The sequence below is a fragment of the Molothrus aeneus genome, chromosome 1 (assembly GCF_037042795.1).
Source record: "Molothrus aeneus isolate 106 chromosome 1, BPBGC_Maene_1.0, whole genome shotgun sequence".
Classification (NCBI taxonomy): Eukaryota; Metazoa; Chordata; class Aves; order Passeriformes; family Icteridae; genus Molothrus; species Molothrus aeneus.
Window position 1 is genome coordinate 136,335,494 of NC_089646.1, and position 24,579 is coordinate 136,360,072.

Consider the following 24,579-nt stretch of genomic DNA (forward strand, 5'->3'; position numbering starts at 1 on the left):
AGATATTTGGAACTTTAACAGTTTCTAGGGTTAGTCATTCTCATAGCATGAACTTGGCCTCAGCAGCCAAGTGAGAATGGCAAGCACTGTACAAACAGTAAAGTGAGATGGGTCTGTTCTGCAGAGTGAGGAGCTGTCAGGGTCCAAGTCCCTGTGCTGCTGGCCTGGTGATTCAGATGGCTCTGTTCTGATTCACACCAGCCTAGCCCTCAGTGGCTACTGTTAAGGCAATGAAATTTTTCCAGTGTCTGTAAACAGGAAAAAGGAGTACTACCAGAGCAGGGTGGTTTTTTAAACCTGTACTGATGTGAGCAATATAGTAGATTTTACCCATGCCAGCTATCCAATGGCAGCATACATAAAGGTTCATCTGGGTTAAAGCCACCAGAGTGGATCTTTTATTCACTCCTGCTTGAAGAGGTAGATTTACTGCTTTGAGTTCTGACTACATTTGAAGACTTTTATTCATCTTTCTTTTGGAGTATGCAAACATTCAGGAGATCTGATGTGATTCTGCTTGCAAATTAAGAATCAGTATTAAGCAACAAAGAAGCAAATTATGCTTCTCAGTCATATCATATGCTGTTATGATACATTATATTAATATTAAATTCAGTTCATAGCAAGCATTTTGTTGATGCTTTTTGTATTCTATGATAACAAGGTATATCTTTGTATTTTGTGGTCCAGTGTCATCCCCCATGAGCGCAGAATATTAACAATACTTCAGTGGTTAACCCTTCCAGACAATGAAAGGTAAGTCACTTGTTATCTGCTGTTGGATAACTGCTAGTTTGCCTTCTCTTTATAAGTAACTGGAAGAGCAAGCAAAAATTTAATTCTGAAATTTATGTTTGTCTGTTACAAGCCATCACTGATTTAAGGATTTGTTTGGCTTTTGTGCTTAGTGTGAGTTCTTTGGGATTTGGGGGTTTTTTGTTTGTTGGTTTGGGTTTTTTGGGGTTTTTTCATATCAGCTTTTAACCATCAGCAGGTTGATTCTTCCAAATAAATGTATGATATGAATTTATTTCTTATCAAGAAGCATGCAATTACATGGATTAACTTGCATTGTTCTTATCCTACTGAGCCTAATATGGTTTTAAAACCTTACAGGCAATGGCAGTTGTAGAACTGGACACCAAGCTCTAGGAAAATGTTAAGATTTTAATTATGAGTGGGTTTTACTGCACAAGTTCCCACATGCTGCTGCAAGGCTTAGGCAAGCTGCTGTTGGGATTTCTCCTCCAAGATTTAGAATGAGCATGTGTCCTCAGATGGTACCCCATGTGCCTCCTTGCATGTGTTCTTGCAAAACAACTAATCATGCCATGGAAACAGAAAACTGCTAAATAATTGTAGGATTCTGTGACTGAGAAACAGTTCCTTTTCCATAGAGCTAAGTCTCATTGGAAAGCTGACTCGGTTTGACTTGACCTGGCTAGCCTGTGTTTTTGTGGTGTTGTCAAAGGAAAGCTAACCTGAACAAGACCTTTCTTTTTTTCAGGCCTTATGTTTATGCCTTCTACTCTGAGCAACCAGATGCTGCTGGCCACAGATATGGTCCTTTCAACTCAGAGGTTAGCACAGATTTTTTTTTTCTACAGAAAAAGCAGGTGTCTCTAATACTTTTTTTTCCCCTCCCCAAAATATTGATGCTGCTCAGGAGTAACATTTTTAGCGAGTTTGTTTTCACCTGTTTCTGCAGTATGCTTCCCCTCTGCCAGAGAAAACAAAGTTGTCTTCTAAAGGATTTATAATTTAAATTCACTTCTGGGAGAAAGAACTGCCTCTGCCTTTCAGGAGGATATTTCTTGATGTGATATAATATTGCAAATGGAAAGATTTATTTGGTGAAGACAGGAGTATATTTGTGTGCAACAACATAATTTAACTTTCCTCTAACAGTTTATCCTTCTGAAAAGTAATTAAAATATAATACAGAAAATATTGAGATAAAATGTAGAGAAGAAAAAAGCTTTCTTTAAAGCTGACAGCCAGCAGTAGCCAAAGTAATAATTCCAGTCTGTCAGGAAATATAAAAAGCTGCTAGTTCCAGTTTCATATAGGCCCCACAGGGGTTCAGAAAGCTTTTCCAATAATGTTCCCTCAGGACCATACTGTTGAGTTTGGAAAAACTTTTAAACCACCATAAGGCATTTTAATGAAAAATTATGTGCAACATTCTGCAGTAGTTTAACCTCTTCTTTGACTTTGTGTAGCTGGCTGGGACTGATGGGCATTGTTTCCCCTGACAACACTGTTCAGGTGACAAGGACTTAGAGATAATGTACTTGTCTGGGATATGTAGGGAGGGAAAGTAAATGCTCTACCCAAATATCCTGCTTTGAGTGGCTGGGATCTGGCACTTCCAATGATGTCTGACATCTTGCAAAAGTCCCCTGGTTTCAGTGCAAATGCATGCCTGCAGATACCCAACACAAGACTGCAGGAGTTTATATATAAGATTTTCAAAGGGTAAACAAATGTGTGCCATCTTCAAAAAGTGAGGAGTGTATCAGATGCCTACCCTCTGGAAGGCAATGCCAATCTCCTTGAGCAGCCAGGTACCCAGCAGTAGTTTCTTATTTGTTTGGCAACATCTGCTGGCTGTTCTTGACAGTAGAAGAGAGCAAAGAGAAGCAGCATTAATATTTTGTAGTATAGTTGAGTTATTTGGGCTGTTTAAACAGTTTGCAGAGGTTATGAAGTTGCTGTGAGTAGCAGCCCTGTTGGAGCAGTTTGAGCCATGGTCCTAAAGCAGTGGGTGTGAGGAATTATTCCAAATCAGCACTGGAGCACCATGTTGGATAGACAGAAGCAGTCCTTTTTCTGGATAAGCAGGGGTTAAGATCTACCAACACTTTCTAAATTGACAGACATGGATATGTGTCCATGTTGTCCTTTGGCTCAGGAGTTGTGTTTGATTCAGTCAGGCAAGGTACTGGTAATGAGAGCTCTCTGATTTAATGATGTAGTTCTTAATAATGCTTTATAGTTCCTCTTAGTGAAATGTTACAATTACTATATGTGCCTTATGATTGAAAACTAATTTTATTTATCTGGATACAGCCACTTCGAACAGAATGATGGAGCTTTTTCCATGGACTTAAAAGGGGAATATTAAGATGATGGCATTGTAAATGTTCTTTCAGTTGGTGGTGTTTAACAAATCTGCTTAGCGTCCAATGTGGCAATCTAGTTTCAGGTTAATTATAAGAGTCTAAAAAGTGAAGTGTAGCAAAGTGTTCATCATAGGAAAAGTCTTTATAAAAGTAAAAAGCTGCCAAAGGCTCTTCCTGTAGGGGGGCTCTCGTGGATCATTATCTGAAGGTTGATCTCTAATTGCAAGGCAAAGCTTCAGCTCTTGATAAGTGTGAATTAATAGCTTATGAAAGTTTTGCAAATAGATAGTTTCATGTCATTTGTATTAAACACAAGAAGACCATGAAATTGATTTTAAGCAAATTGAGAACAGATGAGTTAGCAGAAGAGCATGTATGGGTTTGCAGTTCAAACAGTGGACCAAACTTTGTGAATGGAAACTTAAGTAAATGAATACAGCTGTGTAAGTACACAGATGCTGAGCTTTGCTAGGGGCCTGGTTTTGGGATAGAAGAGCTAGAGGAAGCATTTTATATTGTTTCTCTTAACACTGGTTTCAGTATTTAGAAGCTATGAAATTTACATCATCTGGAAGAAAGTCCTCAAAAGGATCCCCTCTAGCTAATTCCTTGATACCAAGAGCATGACTTCCCTGTGAAATCGTTTTTTTCTTGTACATGACTGGCAGCAGTTAGACATTTGGAGCATTACTGACCATTTTTTTTCTTCATGCAAAGGCAGATCAACTAAACAATAAAGTTTGAAAACAAGCTTGTAACAACTCTGTGTTATATTTACAATGGGCTTCTTAATTCTTCTTTTGAATATTTCATGCTGATTTTTCTTACTGCAATTAGTAGTTTGAGGAATAGTTATTTAGTTATTTACCTTGAAAACCACCAAATCTTTATTAGAATGAAGGGAATTTTTATTTGAGCTTATTATACCAAATAATGTTTCAAATTTATTTAAAATAAATTTAAATCTTAGAGGTTTAATGGCATCCAGATGGCTCTTAGATCTTCCCAGCACATGCACAGCAGCCTATGTGCAGAGTGTCTTAAAGCAAGAAGCAAAGGGACTTAGATACACTTAAAATTTATTGGTGAATTGCCAGTGTTTTTTATATAAATGGAATTGATATTATAACCAGTCTCCACAAGTGTAACTTTGCATATCCACTAACATGAATTTCAGTGTAAATGGGTTCGTTGTCTGGGTTGTGGGGTTTGGTGGGGTTTTTTTTTTGTTTTGTTTTGGTTTGGTTTTTTTGCTTTGGGGTGGGAGCATTTTACGGGTTTTTTTCTTTAAAAATAATTTAGGGGGTATTTCCGTGGGTTCTATTACATTTTCAGGAGCAGTTGTGGGAGTTATAAAATAATATGCTTGCTTTTGATTTACTTCTGCCTTTTTTTTTTCTTTCCCTCTGTGCTTCTGCAGTTGAACTCTGGTAGGTTGGTCCATCCAGGTCAAGAAGCAAAGCTTTGGCTGGCTGGTTACCCTTGTGATGTTACAGTTTCCTTCTGTAAGCGGGGAGGGATTCAGTTCCCTCCTCCATAACTCTGTTCTGACTCTTCTCAAGCAAGACTAAGAATTGGCTGGTTAATAAGAACTTGGCTTTTTTTATTTTTTTCCTAGCTAATTTTTTTTTTTACATAAAATATTCTGGAAATATACTACCATAAGAGCTCTGAAATACATCAAAATCTGGCAGTGCTAAGCCATTTCTGCTGCTCCTCTAACATGCTGTCTTGAGACAGTCACCTCAGTGTTGAGACCGCGGTCTCCCGCGCTCACGTGTTTCTGGCATTGTGGAGCTCTCTCTGAGCCAATTCAGAGACAGTGAAATGAGAGTCCTTTCTTTCCCTGCCGCTCCTCTCATCAGGACTGCACAAAGCTTGAAGTGTTTTAGAAACAGAAAACTCTGGTGCTGCTTTATTAAAATGCCTTTCTGGAGAAAGACGAATGAGACTGGACTAGAATCTCCTTTCCAGCTGCTTGCGTTGGAAGCACTGAAACAGCATGGCAGATGGTAACATCCCCTTCTTCCCCTTCCCTGTTTATGGAGCTCTGTAACCCAACAACTGGGAGAAGCTGCCTAAGTACATAGAACTTAAATAGCATCATAAATCTCCAACTCTCCCCAGCCCACTCAGCATGCTCCATTGCAGATTGTGGTTTATCTCCTTGTAGGTGTCACCTGTCAGCTCTTCTCACACCATCTCGAGCAGTGCCAAGAGCCTGCGAGTTGTGTCAGCAAGAGTGGGACAGTTTAGATTACAAGCAAGTTGATTAATGGGAGAGTAGCTTATTCTAGCTAGATCTTAGTTTTTCCTTCTATGTTTTTTATTTTTCCTCCCATAAGTCTGTCCTAGGTAATTGTGCATTTAGGAATAATACCATTACCCAATCAGATGCCACTCTGAAACAGCTGGGAAATTAAATTCTCAAAATGCACATAAAGCTGGTAATAAGGGAGGTAGCAGCACAGATTTCTCATGCACTGACACTAATCTGCCCCACCCAGCTAATTTGAAGCTCCATGTTAATTGAGTCTCACCTGCATAGCTCTGATCTGCAGACCCCAAATAGTGGCAAATGGGGTTCTGGTGATTTCAGTCAGGTGCAGGGTGTGGCACACAGTAGTGGTACCTGCTAGTGCTATGGATGAAGAGTACTGGATTTCATTAATTCAGCCAAAATATTGGTGTGGGAAGCCTTGCAGAAGTCATTGAGACTGGACAGCATCTAATACTCACACCTGAACTGTTGTTCAAGTGAAATGTTGCATTTCCATCAGTAATCAACCCTGGACACTCATTAAGTTTTGTGCAGTGAATTTTGCTGTAATTGAAATTAACTTAAATCTCAGTAATGGATTAATATTTGATAACTAATACCCCCTATGTCTTTTCAAACACAGAAGCCCCACCTATCTTTAGAAACATCAATTTAATTTGCTTTTATGCTGTCTGCTCTTGTAACTGCTGTTCTGCTTTCAGTACAATTTGGTGAATTCCTCCTTAAAAAGGGGTAGATCCTAAATTGTCCAAAAGCCTAAACATTTGATAAGGCCATAGCATTTATGCTTCAGGATTATCTGGCACAGGTAGCTTTACTATCTGATGTGAGTTGAGACAGGCTTTTTTTCTGAGTCCAGACATCTCTCCCTGCCAGTACAGGAGAGTAGTTATGGCTCCCCTCTTACTCCGCCTAAGAGACCTAAGAGAAAGCTTCCTCCTAAGAGGAGACAGGAAAGACCAGTTGCAGCTCCAAAGAAAAGAAGAAAAGTACATAGAGTGGATCAATATTCTACGGAAACTCGTCGGAAGAAAGTAAGTTCCAAAAATTTATGATGGAAGTGCCTCTTTTTAGGCACTAAGCTGTCTTTATTTTTTTCAATTTGGGAGTTTTCGCCACGCTTCAGGTTGGGATTTTGCAGCCAAAACTTTTATAATTTCACTGAAGGACCCAAAGGAGAGCAGCCAAACCAGACCAAGCCTTCTGGGAGCTGAGTTTTTCTTGTTTCAGACTGTTTGCATTAGGGAAAGTTATCTTTATAATCTCTATTTTTTAAAACCCAGCCATCAGCTGGAGGCAATGTCAGAAAAATCTGGGAAGACACTACTACTGCTGCTAAACTTTCTGAACTATTACGAGTTCTGCAATATGTTGTAGCCTCCCTAACTCCCAGCTCATGGGAGCGTGGTGATTACTTGAGGTTTTGTGTCTAGTTATGTTTCCACAACATCATGGTTGTGGAAATATCCTGAAAATATGACTAATAAAAGCTGAAAGGAAAAGAACATTTGTTTTAAAAATACACATTTTAAAGTCATTTTGTGACTTCGGAGGGTAAGGAATTTTTCTTGCAGGATTTCTGAATGGTGTATTTGCAAGAGGTGGTGTGTAAGTCTGTTTTCACAAGGAAAACATCAAATAGAAATTGATTTATTAGGAAAAAGTGCAAGTGGATGAAAAGAGTATTCCTTAGTGTACTGTCTTTACCCACCTGGCACTAACAATCTACATATTTCTCCTTTAAGCTAGAAACAAAAGCCTTTACACTCCACAGTATCCTACAAGAGGCTATAAACATTCTTCTCAAGAGATTTTTTGTGGGAATGTTTTTTGACTTGTTGCACAATTCAACTTTAAAGAGTTATTTTGAGACACATTATTTAAGTGTAAAAACATGGCAGACAGGGACATGCAAAAAAAAAATCACATAGAACCCCAGGAATTTTCCAGAGAACTTTTAAAATTTTAAGGTTTATTTGAGAGGAGAACTAATAACTACTATGGATGATGTTGCTATTACTCACTAATTTGCCATTCCAAGTGATACCCTTCTGGCATGAAATAGAGTAGAAATAATATTCCTAGTGACGTGAACATGTGTTGCTCTTTTTTTGCCTTTCTTTCTCTGAATGAAAAGGTCATCCAAACTTACCCCTTTTTCTTAAGAACTTTTTCTTAAAAGTCAGCTGTGAAAATTTGACACCATTATTTCAGAAAAAAACTCCCTACTATTATGTAGTAGTGGCCATCATATCTGCAAGTTAATCTTTTGATGCTGTTTGACAGCAATGAAATGCCATACAGGATGGATCCTATCAATTATTTAAAAAAAATAAAAGTAAGATTCTTTCTTTCTTTCTTTTTTCCTTCTGATCAGACTTTCTCTATGGGAAAACTTGTGAGAGAATCCAGCTGGATTTTTTATGTTTCAGGTACCACACCCAGCACTTTCACAATGCTACAAAACTCTTTGCTGTAGCACCATCCTAGAAATCCATGTATCTTTAAAGATAAAATGGTTCTGTACAGTCTTCCACAGTCTTGATAATAGGTGAAGAAAGATTTATGCAACAGCTTTGTTAGCCAGTAAATCTTTGAAATCTACATCTGGGAGGAGCTGTAAGAGGAGTTCAGATTGCTGAAGGAAGAGGGTAGCTAAACAGAACTATCACTTGAAATCTTTGAATTATTGTTGCTGTTTATCATCATTATTAATTTTGAAAAGAAGACTCAAGCTTGCTGACAAAAGAAAACATTACTGGGAAATCTATCTGGATTTCCAGCTTTCTTGAGTACATTATGGATTCTGAGTAAAAGTTGTATTTCCTTATATGATTGACACAATATAAATAGACTTTCATAAAAATGGAATTTCCATTTGTAGAAGAAACTCCTTGTATTGGAGAGTGAAAGAATGCTGAAACAGAAAATTTTTTTTTCTGAACTTGAAGGTTTCAAAGTTTTAACTTTAATGACTACTTAGGCTTTCCTGAATTAAAATATTTCAAAATTTCACCCCTTGTCTGAACCACTTCCATATGTTGCAGAAATTGTTCCTCTTGTTCCCCACCGTGATTCCTTCTCCTGTAAGTCCCTTCTCTGTATTTATGGTGCCACATGGGAGTTGATGTTTCCTGTCTTGTAACCTAGCAGACTCATTTAACATCTCTCCCTTAATGATTCAGGCAGAGGGAGAATTTCTGAACCGTCTCTTTCTGGGTCACACTAACATGGTGTTTATTTTAGAAAATTCTGCTGAAATCTAATTTTTTTCTCATCCAGAATTTATCATTCTCTTTGTCATTGGAAGGATTTTTTATTGTGAATACTTGAACCAGCCAAATCAAACAGACAAGTGAGGAAGAAGTTGCCATATAGTGACAACAAATGTTTTATTCTCAAAATCAAAACAAAATGAATCTTCTGCCTAAAATCTTACTTTTCCTCTCTCTGTGTCATGTGGTAAAAAATTTTTCATTTTCTTAAGGCAGAAAACATAGTCCTGTGTCTTGCTTTTTTCATTTTTTTGGGGGGCTTTGGGTTGGTTTTTTTTTTTGTTTGTTTTGTTTATTTTTTTTTAATATAAAAAAGAAACTTTTAATGAAGAAATCACAGTTCAGTATCTGTCCTCTGGGGCCTGCTGACAATTTTGCCAGGACTGTCATTTGAGCTGTTGGAAACTCTTGGCTTTGAAGCTGAAGAACACTCACTCTGAGCCCCATGTGCTACTCAAGTGACATGCATCTTGTCATCTGGTGTCAGATGTCCTTTGAAGTGAACTTCATTAAGTGCCTTGGCATGTGAATCCCAAGTCTAAAGCTTCATTTCATGCTCATTTTTTGACTAAACTATTCACATGAAATACTGTTTTCTTTTAAAAGCACTGCTTTCTATCTACAAGAAACAAACTGAACCCCAAAGTCACATGTGTTTTTCTGCTATCTGCACATTGTTTTACCAACGGTACACATGTTCATGGGAGGCCTAGGATCAGCCATAAAGACCCTTTGCTGTCTTGTCAGCATCTCAGCAAGGCTTTCTCACAATGAAATCATAGTGTGGATATACAAAAGGAAATGGTAAAATAATAGTAGGAGTAACAGCTCAGCCAAGGCTTTGCCTCTTGACCTGGATGATTTTCCCATCAGAGTTTTGCCAAAGGAGCCCCATTTGTAGAAGTAGAAACATTACAATGACAGAATTAATTTTTTTTCCATCCGAATATTTATACAGATGATGGTGAACCCCCTGAGAGACATTGACAAGACAGTAGGACAACTAATGGATGGACTGAAACAGTTGAAACTACATCGATGTGTCAATGTCATATTTGTTGGTGATCATGGTAAATTTTAAACCATAATATTTATGAGAAGATAAATGCTTAAGCAATGTAGCTGTAAATATAATAGGTAACCTAAATCAAAGTTCCATTTAAGATATTTTTGCACTGATATTGTTTTCTGGTAGGTTAACTCTACCCAAAAAAGCCAGTTGGTGTGGATGGGCCACTCGGCTCACCTGTTAATTGTCATCGAGAGACACTTGTCTTTCATAACAGTGATCTGGGTATTTACTTCTTTACTCAGAGCTTTTCAAATCTTGGTGTTTCTGATATCACATCCAAGTGTAGCTCCTCATGCATGTATTGGAGGGCTATAATTTGCCTAGAGTAATCTTCTTGTCAGTTTTTATGGAATAAAAAATTTAGTAGCCTTGTTCTCCTGTACATTATAAGAATAGGACTTTAGATTGGGGTACTTCCATGGCAATTAGTAGGTCAAATTATCCTATTAGAAGAAAGATTGGAATATCTTTCTTATATCTGTAGAATATAAGACTGTGCCCCACTTAGATTGAAAAGTAATCAAAATAATGGAGGAAGAAGGTAAAAAGATATTTCATGGTCAGATGTCATCACGTAAAAGCACAGATGCTATTTGGTTGGTCTTATTCCTTCAAACATTAGAATAGACTTTGCAATATATGAAATAGTAAATATTAGCAAAGATAAAGAAAGTTTTATTAAAGGAAAACCTGGGTTTGCATAACTTTTTTAGTGATGCCACCAAAGGTCCTCTTCTTTTTAGGTCTTTATTCCTGACAGTCTCACATGAACTGCTACATCAACAATAAAATGGCATATGCCTCGTTTCTGGATGTGGGTAGAGGAGGATAAGGGTCAGGAAGGATTTCCAGGGGTGGCAGTTCTGTGCTGAGAACCTCCTGTGGCTGGCAGTACATTCCTCCCCACCACAAATATCTGCAAGAGAAAATTGTTTATCTGCGGCTGCCTTAGAACAGACCACCAACAGACAATACCTTTTGTATGCTATTCCTCTTAAAATAATTTGTTTAAAAAGAAATAATCCCCAAAGCAGAACATTAAACTAGAAACAGACTTTGATTTTTCCATGAGTTTAGTTTGGAGTTGAGTCAGTGCACACATGTTGTATGTGGTAACTGCTCCTACAATGCCTAGGCTGGTATTTCTCTTGCATAGGCACTTCTAGTTGGAGTCCCACCAGTGTATTATGTTGCAATTAGATGGCTGTAAAGAACAAGTTTAGTTGTCCAGAAGGAAATAATACATAGGGTGTTTGGGGTCTCCTCTTTTTGCTGTTCTGGAAAATGTGTTTATTTTCAGGGTGGATTAATTTTGCATTTCCTTTCTGCAGGGATGGAAGACACAACTTGTGAAAGAACTGAATTTTTAAGCAACTATCTGACTAATGTGGATGATATAATTTTGCTGCCTGGATCTTTAGGGCGAATTCGCCCTAGGTCTAGCAATAACCTAAAGTGTAAGTTAGTTTAATTGTCCCTTTTACATCCTGAGAACTAGACTCTATTCCTTCCTTGAAATGATGCTGTCCACAGAGTATAAATTTGCAGGATGTTGGCAGGAAGTTCAGAGGGAATCCCACTGAAGACAGCTGCTCGCTCCCTTTCCATTTTGTACTTCACAGACCCCACAGTGGTAGAACTGTTCTGGGGAGTGCTTAAAAGTTTTGGGTTAAACACCACTCTTTTATATCATGGAGGAATGGGAGCTCCAAGCCAGTTTCACATGCCAGCTTACGTGTCATTGTGAGTTTATTCATGCACTTTTCTCCTCCTGTTTTCCTCCAACTAAAGCTGTATTTGGGTGATCTCAGCACTGCACAGCTTGGATGTAAAAAAAGAAAAGCATCTGGTACATTTTATGAGTTAATAGGAAATAAATGACTTGTTAATTTTGAATTCAGTAGTTTTATCATACTTTTGGCATAGATGAGGATCATATGGGTTTCTAAACAGCAACAGACTGGAGATGTTGAAGGATATAAGGAAGATTAGCACATGCATCCAGGGCCAATGTTGTCAGTAAAACTTGTTGTTATTTTGAACCATGCTTTTAGAAGTTTACCCTGACTTAGTGTTTGAGATTAACTTATCTTTGACAATAGGCTCAGGGCTCAGGCAGGAGTTCTCTGGTGAAACTAACTCTGTAATTTCAAGCATTTCAGACCAGCTGCCCTCCTTTTGCCTCCAGGCAAGGAGGGACAGGGCTTTGTGCCAGCACCCTGACTACTCTGGTTCAGCGTACAAGGGCAAACCTGGCTTTGCCAGCAGTTTACCATGCTACCTAGCTACCATGCAAACTGTGTAACTCATAAATAACCCATAAGTACCTGTGGTTTTTGCACCATATGTTTCCAAGAGTGACAACTTTTGATAGAGGGGAAGATCTGACATCTGGGATAGCCAAATTTTCCCTCACAACACTTCAAATATGCTCTGGGTGAGGACAAATTTCATAGAAAGATCCATCTTTGAAGATTAAATACTTCCAGAATAATGGCAAAAATCTTAAGAATGTGGTAAAACATCCATAATACTGTTTTTTCCTTTTTTTTTACTATAAATTTTTTGCCAGGTAAAAATATAGCAAAATAAATGCATATACAAATCAGTATTTGGGTATGTATGCTCAAGGAATATATGATGAGTGTGTAAAGATTTGTTGAAAATAGTGCACATGTTATTCAAATTTTGTAGACTAGCATGAGACTGAATTCCTACACTACACAGTCTACTGAGAACAAATTTCAGTTCTGAGAAGTCTTTTTTTTTTTAAAGATCTTTCAATCCTTGTCTTTCCAAATTGCTGAGAAAAATAAGTTTTCCTTAGAGAATGAATGGCAATATGTTTCAAAAAGATCAGCTTGTCTGTGTGACCTCTGAGTCATACCACTGGTTTTCCCACAATAACATTTTCCTCTTTTGGCCTCTGTGTGTAGCTTCCTAGTTTGAATATTTGCAATTGCTTATAAATCAGCAGTTTGAATGTTTGAATGTAGAACAAAGAAGCATGTTTCCTACCTTTAGAACTGGGGTTTACCTCCTTAAATGGCAAATTACCAAATTCTTTATTCTTTATTGTTCCATAATACTGTCTCAATACTGCAAACACACCTTTGCAATGCAAAAACATGCAGTTTGTGTTTTGAGATGCAATAGAGCCCATTTCAAGCTCAGCAAGATCATGCCTTAAGCAACCAAAATGATAGTATTTGAACAAGAGATTTTCACTTCCCAAAATGTTGTTTTAGCCTATTTTTCCTCTCATAACTGGAAAATGTTTCCCCCAACCCCCAGAAGAGCACAGTTAGTATGGACTGTTACTGGGTTTGGGCTTTCTACCTCTTGCATGTCCCTTTAATAGCTCAAAATCAAATCCAGAATATTTTACTGTTTCTTTTCACTTTCTCAGCAGTAGCCTGTGAAACTGGTCAAATGTTAAAAGTGATCAAAAAATGCTATATATTTATCTTACTCCTTCTAACAGACTGCACTGTTGCATTCAAGTATGCTTTCAAAAATTTTTGAAGGAAAGTCATTGTGTTTGGGGATAATGTTTTATTCTAAAGTAAATTAAAACAGACAAAAGTTTTGAAAGTATGTGTTTGCAGAAAACAAAATGAGTATTATCTAAGGCCCAGATTATAAAACAGTGAGAACACTACCTAAGCAAGTACATGTCAGCAAGCCATCACACATCACATGCAGGACAGCCAGGGAATCAGGCCCATCCAGCATGGGTTTAGGAAAGTCAGGTCCTGCTTGACCAACATGGTCCCCTATGGCAAGGTGACCTGCTTCTGTGGATAATGTTTATCTAGAGTTTTGTAGAGTCTTTGATATTGTCTCCTACATCATTCTCTTGGAGAAACTGTGGCTTGGACTGGTGCACCCTTCAGTGGGTAAAAACTCTCTAGATGGCTGAGCCCAGTGTTCCCGGGCTCTGTATCAGGCCCAGTTGTGTTTAGTAACTTTATTGTTCTGAATGAGAGGATCAAGGACACCCTGAATCAGTTAGCAGACAACACCAAGCTGGGCATGAGTGTTGATCTGCTGGAGGGTAGGAGAGCTCTGCAGAGGGATCTGGACAGGCTGGATCAGCGGCCAAGGCCAGTGGTGTGAGGTTCAACAAGGCCAAGTGCTGGGTCTTGCACTTGGGTCGCAGCAACCCCACGCAGCCCTGCAGGCTGGGGAACAGTGGCTGGAGAGCTGCCCTTGGGAAAGGACCTGGGGGTGCTGGTCAGCAGTGACTGAACATGAGCCAGTGTGTGCCCAGGTGGCCAAGAGGGCCAATGGCATCCTGGCCTGGATCAGAAACAGTGTGGCCAGCAGGACCAGGACAGTGACTGTCCTGGTCCTGTAATTGTCTGTATTTGTCACTGGTGAGGCCGCACCTCAAATCTTGGGTTCATGTTGGGCCCCTCACTCAAAAAAGGACATTGAGGGGGTGGGGTTTGTCCAGAGAAGGGCAATGGAGCTGGGGAAGGGTCTGGAGCACAAGTCTGAGAGGAACAGGTGAGGGAGCTGGGGGTGTTTGTCTCCTCAAGAAAAGGAGGCTCAGGGAAGACCCTGTCACTCTCTACAGCTCCCTGAAAGGAGGCTGTAGCCAGATGGGGGTCGGTCTCTTCCCCCAGGTAACAAAAGACAGGACAAGAGGAAAAGTCCTTGCACCAGGAGAAGTTCAGATTGGATATTAGGAAAAGTTTCTTTATGAAAAAGATGGTCAAGCACTGGAATAGGCCACCCAGGGAAGTGGTGGAGTCACCATCCCTGGAGGTGTTTAAAAGATGGAGCACTTGTCAACATGGTTTAGTGATAGACTTGGCAGTGATGGACTTGATCTTAAAGGTCTTTTTCAACCCAAATCATTCTGTGATTCTATGATAAATAGAAAGCACTTTTAGTAAAGGTCAGGGAAATATTAGGAAGTATGCTTACGTAAACCTTGTGTTTTCTTTCGGAAATTTTTAATATTTTCTATTTTTTTTACCTTTGTTTGCAGATGATCCTAAAATGATTGTTGCCAACCTTACAGTAAGTATTTAGGACTGGGAGTTATCTATCTGTACTTCACTGTTCACTTCTTGATTTGTGGTATTATTCAGGTTTTTTTCTCACTCTTTGACAGAAAAAATCAACCAACCATTATTAAAAATAAAGAATGTTAAATGCTGCCCTTCATGAGCACAGATTAATGTTAGTCATGTTTTCCGCTGTTTGCTGCTCTAGTAGCTTTTATAACCTTTCTGGGCAGTACAGAGACAGAATCTCCTGGACTGTCTTTACTGCCTGAATTGAGTCTATTTATTCATTGCTTCAGAATTGGAAAGTAATCTTTTAGGGTAAACATTTTACTAGCACTTTGAAGATGGTGAAAAAGTGCTTTTGATAGCCTTCAATTCTAATCTTGCCATTAATGGAAGAAAAATTGAAAATGTTTAAAATTAAAAAACCAAAAAAACAGAATCCCCCAAGTTTTGTAACCAGATGGCTTTAAATATATCTGCAGATGAGGTGTATTTTTGAGCATTCAGGTTTCCACTGGAACTTAAACTTTGGTCCAGTTCTAATAAAATTATTCATCTGTGAATTAAGTATGTGTAATATTTTGTTTGATAGTTTCATAAAGACTGTCACGAGAATGAAACTTTCCAAATATATATTCGAATGGCTCCTGGGCCTTGGCTGCATGTAAATACTGCACAGAAATGACTGGACTAAATACTCTAGGTGTACCCTTTGTTTTCCAGACACCATCAGTGATGACCTTAACAGCTTGATTTCTGTAGTCAAAGCTTTTGTGTGCATCTTAAGCTAACTGACAGCATGCTATTTGTAACCATTTATTTTTCAGTGTAGAAAGCCTGACCAGCACTTCAAGCCTTACCTGAAACAGCACCTGCCTAAACGCTTGCACTATGCTAACAACCGAAGAATTGAGGATGTCCATTTACTGGTGGATCGCAAATGGCATGTGGCAAGGTAAACCCTTGCATTTACTGCCATCCTGAGTTCCAGTCTTTTCTTCTGAGGAAATGGGACACTTAGGATTGCTCTGTCTGATAACATCCTGCTCCTCTACCCTGTGAGAAAGAGGAGTTTTGGGAACACAAAATATTTTTAAGTGTGGGAAAAGCAGTTGATGGATAAAAAGTAGAAACCCAGACTGATTTGCTCAAGCAGCTTGGTGGCTTTGACTGATTAGCTCAAATGTGGAAGCTGATAAATTTTTCTAATGAGGTGCAAGCTTAGTCCAACAGGGGAGCAGGGAATATGGGAGGAAGGGGTAGGCTTATGTGGTGAAGGAATGTTAGGGGACAAGTGTTTGAGTGGATGCAGTAGGTGAATGGAAAGAAAATGGAGATATTGGCAGAGTGGGTGAATGTCTGAGAACATGTGGAAGGATGTCACAGGGTGGCCATCAATGTGCTGTGCTGGCAGTGTATTGCATTTAAAAAGAAATCCACAGAAAGACAGGATGGTTTAGCTCAGGCAAAAACTCTGGTTTGGGTTGCCCTTAGCCACATGACTCTGAATTTTTGGTTATAGAATATGGGCAATGTTTATTAGTTAGCTAAAAATTGAATGAGGAAAAACCAGTTAGCACATACACATATAGAGTGAACAGGAGAGGAGTAGCCTTTGTTTATGGGTGGTGCACAGCTTTCTATTTGAATATGCTTTGCCACGTGTTGTGTGTTACAGTATGAGAATGGTGGGCACTTTTTGCATGAATCTGACTCAGTGCTTCTTGGAAGATGACACAGCTTTTGGCTCATGGTAGACTGTTATGAGCTTTAGATTATTGGTAGGATTCTTTGCCCATATAGCTGCCAGGCAAACACAAAGTGTGTTATAAGTGCCTTTTGACATCTGTGCTTATCTTTCCATGAATTATGCAAGGATCACTCTGCCGAAGCAGTGAATGAGAAACCCCGTTTGCTTTCTTGTATAACTCCACTGGCTGCTGGCAGGCTGCCCCGCGGCTGGGGTTGTGTATATTTCAAAGAATCACACTCTGAATTTTAGGTCTATAAAAGCTTAATGGAATGGATGGGATCAACTGCCCAGGTTGATTTACATTTAGTAATTTCTTATTAATTACATCAGTCTTTCTTTGGCTTATTTATTAATTTCCAGTAATTCATTCATTAGTGTAACTATAATTGGTAGTTACAGGAAAGTGGTAGTTACAGCCCTAATTGCTGCAACTCTAGTAATTTATAAGGCCGAAATCAAACTTTCACTGAGCATTATTTTATTGCAGATGAAGAAATTAATTTGTAGGATAATGTGGTCCTCTGCATGTATTATCTGCACGTGGCCCTATAAAACTGTATAGAAGTACTCTGGAATAAGCTGGTGATTATAATTCCTGTGACACAATACTTATTTTCCCACATATTTTGTAAAAAACCCCATCTCAATAACAAGCTGATAATTAGCATTCCTGTGGTATAGGACTTATTATCCCAGCTATTTGTCTTCCTGAAGATCTTTCTTTTTTCTGCTACCCATTTTTGTTTATTGGGCTGAAGGCAAACAGGTGAAAGCACTTTATATCATTGTATGACATTTGCAGCATTGTAACATCACAGAAGTGCTTTCTGAGCAGCCTCTGTTGGACTGGAGGTCCAGCACCTCCAGGCTGCAGGAGATTATGTGATATGAGGAAATATGAGAAAATAATAGATACTGATGTTTTATCAATAATAAGAGTTGTTTCTTAGAGGGAGAGTAGAGGGAGAAACCCTGGGGATGCTGTATAAGCCTACAAGTCCCTACTACTGCTGCTCATGAAAGATATTACAATGCATTGCCCTGTAACCTTATCCTACCTACCCAGAAGAATATTGTCATGTCAGCCACCTTTGAAGAAAATTTCTAATACTTTTTCAATTTAGGAAAGCCATGGATGTTTACAAGAAACCAACAGGAAAATGTTTCTTTCATGGAGACCACGGCTATGACAACAAGATAAACAGCATGCAGGTATGAGCAATGTCTGGGAGAGTCATTGAAGGTCTCTGAAATGTAAATATTCAGTGAAAACCCCCTAAATTTTAATGCTCTTCTTTCATATTATTTTTTTTCTTTTTTTTTAAGACTGTCTTTATAGGTTATGGCCCTACCTTCAAGTACAAGACCAAAGTGCCTCCTTTTGAAAACATAGAACTTTACAACGTCATGTGTGGTAAGCTGCCTGCTTGAGAAATTGCAAAAGCAGCAACTTATTTTAATAGGGTTTCATTTAGGCACCCATGGGCTCATTCCCTGACTTCTTCTCAGTGTTTTTTTTTCCTAGTCCCCCTTTCCCAAGCACTTGCCAGGAGGGCTGAAGGCCCTTCTCAGGGGTCTCAGTTTGCTCTGGAGCTAGCTGGTCAATAAAGGGGGTTACTATAGTTTTGATGTTTGCAGCTTGTCAGAGATCAAATGGACACCTCTACAATGTGTGGTGTCCACATCTCAGCTCTCTAGGAAGGAGATTTCTGTTTAGAGACTGCTTCTGCATCTGCAGGTCTCATGCAGCAGTTCAGGTTGATCACTTAGTTTTCTATGGCATTTCCTTGTATGATTATGTTTCCTGAATTTGTACTGAAGCTGTGAAGAAGAATCTGATGATGTAGACAGATGTTCATTAGGGTCTTTTCTTTAGTATTGATTTTCTAGAACAGTGAAACTTTCAAGGTGTAATTCACAATGAAACTTTAAAATGTTTCAAAGATGTAATTCACCTTTTTTCCCCAAACATGAAAAGTTTAACTACCTAAGGGGTAGTTAGCCCTTATTTAGAAATCACTGTGTTGCAATGTTTAGAACAAGGTCAGCACATGGAGACTGTAGGCTTGCACTGGAAGCTGAAGGAGTAGTTATAATAAAATAGTATATAATAACTTTTTACAGTTTAAACTTTTCCAGTGTCTTGATGCAAATTAACATTTTGTCATAAAGCCGAAGATACTATTAGTGCGACATTTACAATTTTATGATTTAGACAAAAAAAAAATCAGTGTTTTTATTACATTTAAAGCTTTCACTAACATGCTGTGGAATGTAAACAGTATTACTAAGAAACGTGTTGGCTCAATAGAGTTGCTGCTTGAATATATGTTTGTAGTGTAACCACCATTCATTTTTCCTTGGTATTTTCATAGATCTGCTTGGATTAAAGCCTGCTCCCAATAATGGCACCCACGGAAGTTTAAATCACCTACTGAGAGCCAATGTTTATAAACCAACTGTGCCAGATGAAGTTGCTAAACCACTGTATCCTGTGGCTATACCTTCTGCATCAGATTTCGATATAGGATGTACATGTGATGATAAGGTAGGTGTGTAGGATCTGTGGAAGCCACCACTATTAGTGGTAGTTTTGGTAAAGTTGTAGCCACTTTATTTATTTTGAGAGGGTTTGATCTGTAAGAATTTCCCAGGTCCCCCTGTGAAGTCTTTATGCCCCCTTGGAAAAATTACTGGTTTTTGTAAAAGCAGAGACAGGAAAATCCTCACTGTCTTATAGCACTAGTTTTGTTTTGTTAGATGCTAGTAAAACAAGATGTTGGAGTGCTCCAGTGGTCCTAATCTCATTCCTTTTTTTCTGTTCTTGAGAAGAACAAGCTGGATGAGCTCAACAAGCGCTTTCATATCAAGGGAACAGAAGGTAAGAGCCTGGTGCCTCAGTTAATGAAAGCTGATTTAATTTTCTTTTGTAAATTACTTTGCATCATTAATACCAGAGCACCTCCTGATTGGTTTAGCTAATGTGTAGTAAACTGTCTTTTCAAGTACTTGCCAAGGTAGCCCACAGACACACGTGAGATTCGTGGGCAAGGTGAAGTGCTGCTCACTTGAGAAGGTACAGTAGCTTTTGCTGAACCAGGGCTGAAGTATTGTTCAAAGCAATGCAAGTTTCCATTCCATCACCTCGAGAAGTTTTACACCCATATGTGAAGGCAGAGACAAGAGGAAAGGAGAGGGTGCCTGAGGCAGTACTCTGTTCAACTACAGGCTGTAAATGGGGAAGAAACCAGACTGTGTTTGTGGGCTGGGTTTTACCATAGTTATCCAGGCTTAGGTTTCACCTAGAAAAGATGCTACAGCTGCTTTGACTATCCCTGAGTGAGTCTTATTGCTTGGCTCTTAGGGTGCAGGTTACACAGTGAAAGAAGTGCTCTGCTAGTTCAGGCTGCTCAGTGCAATTCTGTTCCTCTTCAGTGTTCAAGTCAATGTTACTCCCAGGAGAAAGCATTCCCAGCTCTCCTGGCCACTAGTTCCTGCTCTGTGCCAGCACTGACTTCTGTGTGGCTGCCCTCTCAGCTGCATCAGGGCTGTGGTCCAGGTTTAAGTGGGGCAAGAGGAGCAGAGGAAAGAGGATGGGACCTGCTTTTCTGAGCAACTCTACTGACTGAAAGGCTCCCCAAAGCTGAGTTTTCCTTCCCACAGTGGTGGTCGAGTACAGCATAACAATTCACAGCATTTCCCTTACCATAACAATTGTCCAAATTAGCAAATTCTGAAGCTTTCAGTTTAGGCATAGATTTTTTGAGGTCCTGTGACTGTGGTTACAAGGGTTTTCAGGATGAAGAAGAGACGAGAATGTTGATCAGAAGGCTTGATTTATTATTTTATGATATATGTTACATTAAGACTATACTAAAAGTAATAGAAAGGAAAAGGTTTCTTCAGCAGCTAGCTAAGCTAAGAAGAGACAAGAATGAATAACAAAGATCATTGTCTCAGAGCAAGAGCTAGTCTGCCATGAGTAGTCAGTAAATCTAAACACTCACAAGAAACCAATCATAAGTCTACCTGTTGCATTCTACAGCAGCAGATAACCATTGTTTACTTTAGTTGCTGAAACTGCAGCTTCTCACAAAGAAAAATCCTAAGAAAGGATTTTTCATAAAAGATGTCTGCGACAAGGTCCCTCAAATGACATTGTTAGGATGATAAGGAGATTTGTTTTAATTCCCTTATGAAGGTATTTTCAATTTCTCTGTTGTAAAAGGGCAATGCAGCCTTCCTTTAGTTTCAAAAGGTGACCATAGTCTTTTTCTTTGTGAGTTAAATTGCCTTTCTGCTGCTTTCATCTTGTTATACTGATTTTCCCAATTAATGAAGAGCTACTCCTCACTGTGGCAATTTATGGCATCTGGAAAAAACACCCTCACTGTTGTAATTCGAATCTCAACATCTTTATTTTTGTTTCTGGTTTTCATCCTTCTTCACTGCAGTAATATAAAAATAGTATTTTTGGTCTATTTTAAGATGTAAGCATTTAAACCAGTTGCATTTGCTCATTTGTCAATTCTCTGTTAAATGGCATGATGTGTCCTTATTTAAACAAGCAGTTCTGCTTCATGCAAGTTTTGTTTTCCTTCATGGTGCACTTTACATCGTGGTGCGCCATGTTGCTATTCACAGGCAGAAGAAAAAGATGACTTCAGCTTCTCTTGAATAAAGCAAGTTTACCATCTTTGTCCTTAGACTAGGCATTTCCTATTTTTTTCCTTGTGCCCTATAAAAACATCTTCTGTTTCTACTCAAGCACTAATAAAACATGCCCTTTTCTTTCAGGTTAAATGCCTATCTGGGAACTGTGTTAGGCCACTTTCCTTGTTTCTATGTTTTCATTTCCAAAAGCATGCCAAGTGTGTTTGCCAAAAGGTTATCAAATTCAATGGACTGTGCAGGACAATGCAAGATTATCCAGGAAATTTATTTTTCTTCTATCCCTTTCAATTTTTTTTTCTTTTTGTAAGCAAGCTTGTCAGAGTTATCTAAGGACATTTAACCATAACATATTACCAAGAAAGAAGGGCTGTTTTTACAGAGCTGGAGGTGTCTTTTTGTAGCCAAAGTTAGAAAAAGGTTTTTTTTTTAGTTTGTTTCTTTGATATTATGGACAAAAAACAGCATATCAGTCTTCAGAACAAATCTGTATCAGCCAAGTGGGAAAAAACTACTCTTTGAGTGAGTGACCACTTTTGCCCCACTTTTGAGACCAAAAAAAAAAATAAAAACCAAACATAGGAAGGAGAGAAAGTCCACTGAAGAGTGGCAGGACTAATAGGCTGGGACTGATTTAAAGTGATGAAAAGAAAGTCCTTATCACCTCATGTGTGACTGACAGGTGGGCACAAAGATCGTTAAAGAGTCTCCAGTTTTTGGAAAAAACATCCTCTCTCCACCCTGTGACACAAACAAGCTTTGAAGTGTAGAAGGGACTTTTAATCCCTAAGGGTGTTTGTGAACCTGGAGTGGGGTTCACCAGAACAGCTTAAGACTTCTTGTTCTCTCTCTGTCAAAAGATTTCCTTAGTAGTTACTTGGGGTCAGTATCCCATTAATGATCACTGAAAAATTCAACATCTGATGGAAAGCCACCCCCCCTTTTTTTTTTTAATCCTTAAGATTTTCAGTAATAAACATAAACGTAATTTCTTTTGATTTTTAGAGAAGCATCTTTTATATGGACGCCCTGCTGTACTGTACCGCACAAAATACAATATCTTGCATCACCACGACTTTGAAAGTGGCTACAGTGAGACATTCCTGATGCCTCTGTGGACATCCTACACTATTTCCAAACAGGTTAGTGTTCTCTCTACTCTTGAAATGTGCTTTAAAAATCTTGGAAAAAATTTCTTTGGTATCTTTGTTCTTGAAGTCCTAAAATTTCCCTTCCCCAGGAAATTTTTCTGATGGGAAATCTTCCTACCAGAAATTACATCAAAGTACCATTGTAAACCATGCCCAAATTCTTTTATTTCCTTAATGAGAGAACAGTTTTAAGGGGAAGGGCTGTGTATTTCTTCTCCTGTTTTATTTTTAAGTTTTGTTCAACGGGGGTTTGTTTTTTTATGAGCGACTTCATTTGAATTTTCTCCCGTGGGGATTTCTGCTCCCTGAAGAAGGGGCTGTGCAGCAATGCAGGAGCAGGATTGGGTGGTACAGCCAAGCACTTTATTTTACTGCACGCAAGGCCTTCTGTGTAGTCTGTCAACAGTATGACCTAGTTTCCTTTTATCTATAAAAGCTGAAAGTACATTTTTTGTTGTCTCCATGTTCCTCAATGCAGGCAGAGGTGTCAGGTGTCCCAGAGCACCTGGCCAGCTGTGTGAGGCCTGACCTCCGCATTTCTCCAGGAAACAGCCAGAGCTGCGCCGCCTACAGAGGCGACAAACAGCTCTCCTATGGATTCCTTTTTCCTCCTCGTAAGTTTACATAGATTTTTAGTACCTAGGGATTTTGTAGTTTTCTTGTTTTGTAGGGAAAACCTTTGGTGTGAACATAACTTCTGGCAAACCCCACCAGATATAAACAGACTAATTTTGATACCAGTAAGATAAACATATTTTTAATTTATAAATCTGAATTAGTCTCTTGCATACTGTAAAAGTTTCTACTATCCTACAGAAACAGTGATAGTAGAAAACCTCTGTAAAACAAGCATCCTCAATTCTCCTGATGTGCTTGCTTTGCTTCAGTATTGGATCCATGATCTTCTGGGATTAGTAAATGTTGAAGGGGCACAACTGTCTCACAGTTTTGAACTTCATTGCTCCGTCTTCCTCACTCAGTGGCTGCAATATTTTATGCTTGATTTCTGAAATGGAATTACAGGTGCAGAGGCTTGCTCAGAACTAGAAGATAATCCCACACTCCTCTCCCAAGAAATTCTTGGTGTCTTTTATAAAAGGCTGCAGAGCTCTCTGCATTTTAAGATTACAAAAATAGATAAGCTATATGAAAATATTTTGAACTGATTGACAGTTGAAGTAAAGATAAAATTCTTCCTTTCCATGTTCAGCTGTCACATTAAAGACAAATTTTGTGTATGTAGTGTGCACTTCTGAATATAACACTCAGATTGCTGTTTAGATTATGGTATTTCCTTTGGTTAATATCTGAAGCCATTTTCAAAAGATTTCTATATTCTCTGAAATCCTTATCTTTCATCTTATTAATATTTTTCTGTTTCCCTGTTTTCAGAATTAAGTTCCTCTGCAGAAGCAAAATACGACGCTTTTCTAATAACAAATATCATTCCAATGTATCCTGCCTTCAAAAGTAAGTGCTCTTTCCATGACTATACTTCTCTTTACCAGCAAGCTTTTTTTTCTAACTTTGTGTTGGATTATGGAATGAATTGATAGGACAAGTTTAGTACATTAAATTCAGTTACCTGTAGCCAGCAGCTAGTACCTGTGGACACCTGTATAGTGCTTGATATGGGCAGGCAAAATACCACAAGAAAGACTTAAGTTTTAAGAAAGGTTTATTTTCCTTGGTGCTGGGTTAAAGTAAGGGCACAGCCATGCTGTAGGTCTGCAGCTGTGCTTTGTGCCACAGTAATTCGCTTCCTGTAAGACAATTCAGATTTTCTTGTCTGTAGCCCAAGCTAGTGCAGAACATACTTAGGCAACAACTGGAGCCTGAGAGTGTGCACAAGCCTGGGAGTGTGCCCTTGGTATTTTGTAGTTCAGGGACAAGTGATTACATTTCATTTTTCTATGCATACCCTTGGAGGGAGACTGAACATATTTATTACCTATTAAAAAAAAAAAAAAAAAGAAGAGAAAACCAATTTATGGAAAATAAGGGATGATTTAAACCTGTCTGAGACTTTCAGTGCTGCAGGGTTATATTACTAACATTTCTTTTGTCTGCATATCCCTTTTCTCTCTAGTCTTGCCAAGAGGTAGGAAAACCATCAGGCTATTCTGGTGGCATTTTTGGCTTGGCAGGGATTGACAAGCATTGGAAGAATCTCAAGAGCCTGTTGTGAGATTTCCAATTCAGATTTTAGGCAAGAGAGGTTTGGATA

At 38.7% G+C, this 24,579-nt stretch overlaps 1 protein-coding gene across 4 annotated transcripts in view; it reads left to right on the forward strand.

Moving 5' to 3' along the window:
• Window positions 1-24,579, forward strand: part of ENPP2 (ectonucleotide pyrophosphatase/phosphodiesterase 2) — a 72,443-nt gene that overhangs the window by 39,757 nt on the left and 8,107 nt on the right. For all 4 annotated transcript variants that reach the window (XM_066565803.1, XM_066565780.1, XM_066565787.1 and 1 more), the window contains exons 10-22: window positions 691-756; window positions 1,508-1,580; window positions 9,640-9,751; window positions 11,085-11,210; window positions 14,753-14,784; window positions 15,605-15,732; window positions 17,655-17,742; window positions 17,857-17,944; window positions 18,906-19,078; window positions 19,360-19,411; window positions 22,207-22,343; window positions 22,831-22,966; window positions 23,745-23,822. In XM_066565803.1, the coding sequence (XP_066421900.1) occupies window positions 691-756; window positions 1,508-1,580; window positions 9,640-9,751; window positions 11,085-11,210; window positions 14,753-14,784; window positions 15,605-15,732; window positions 17,655-17,742; window positions 17,857-17,944; window positions 18,906-19,078; window positions 19,360-19,411; window positions 22,207-22,343; window positions 22,831-22,966; window positions 23,745-23,822 (1,289 nt within the window). The remainder of the gene's footprint in view (window positions 1-690; window positions 757-1,507; window positions 1,581-9,639; window positions 9,752-11,084; window positions 11,211-14,752; window positions 14,785-15,604; window positions 15,733-17,654; window positions 17,743-17,856; window positions 17,945-18,905; window positions 19,079-19,359; window positions 19,412-22,206; window positions 22,344-22,830; window positions 22,967-23,744; window positions 23,823-24,579) is intronic.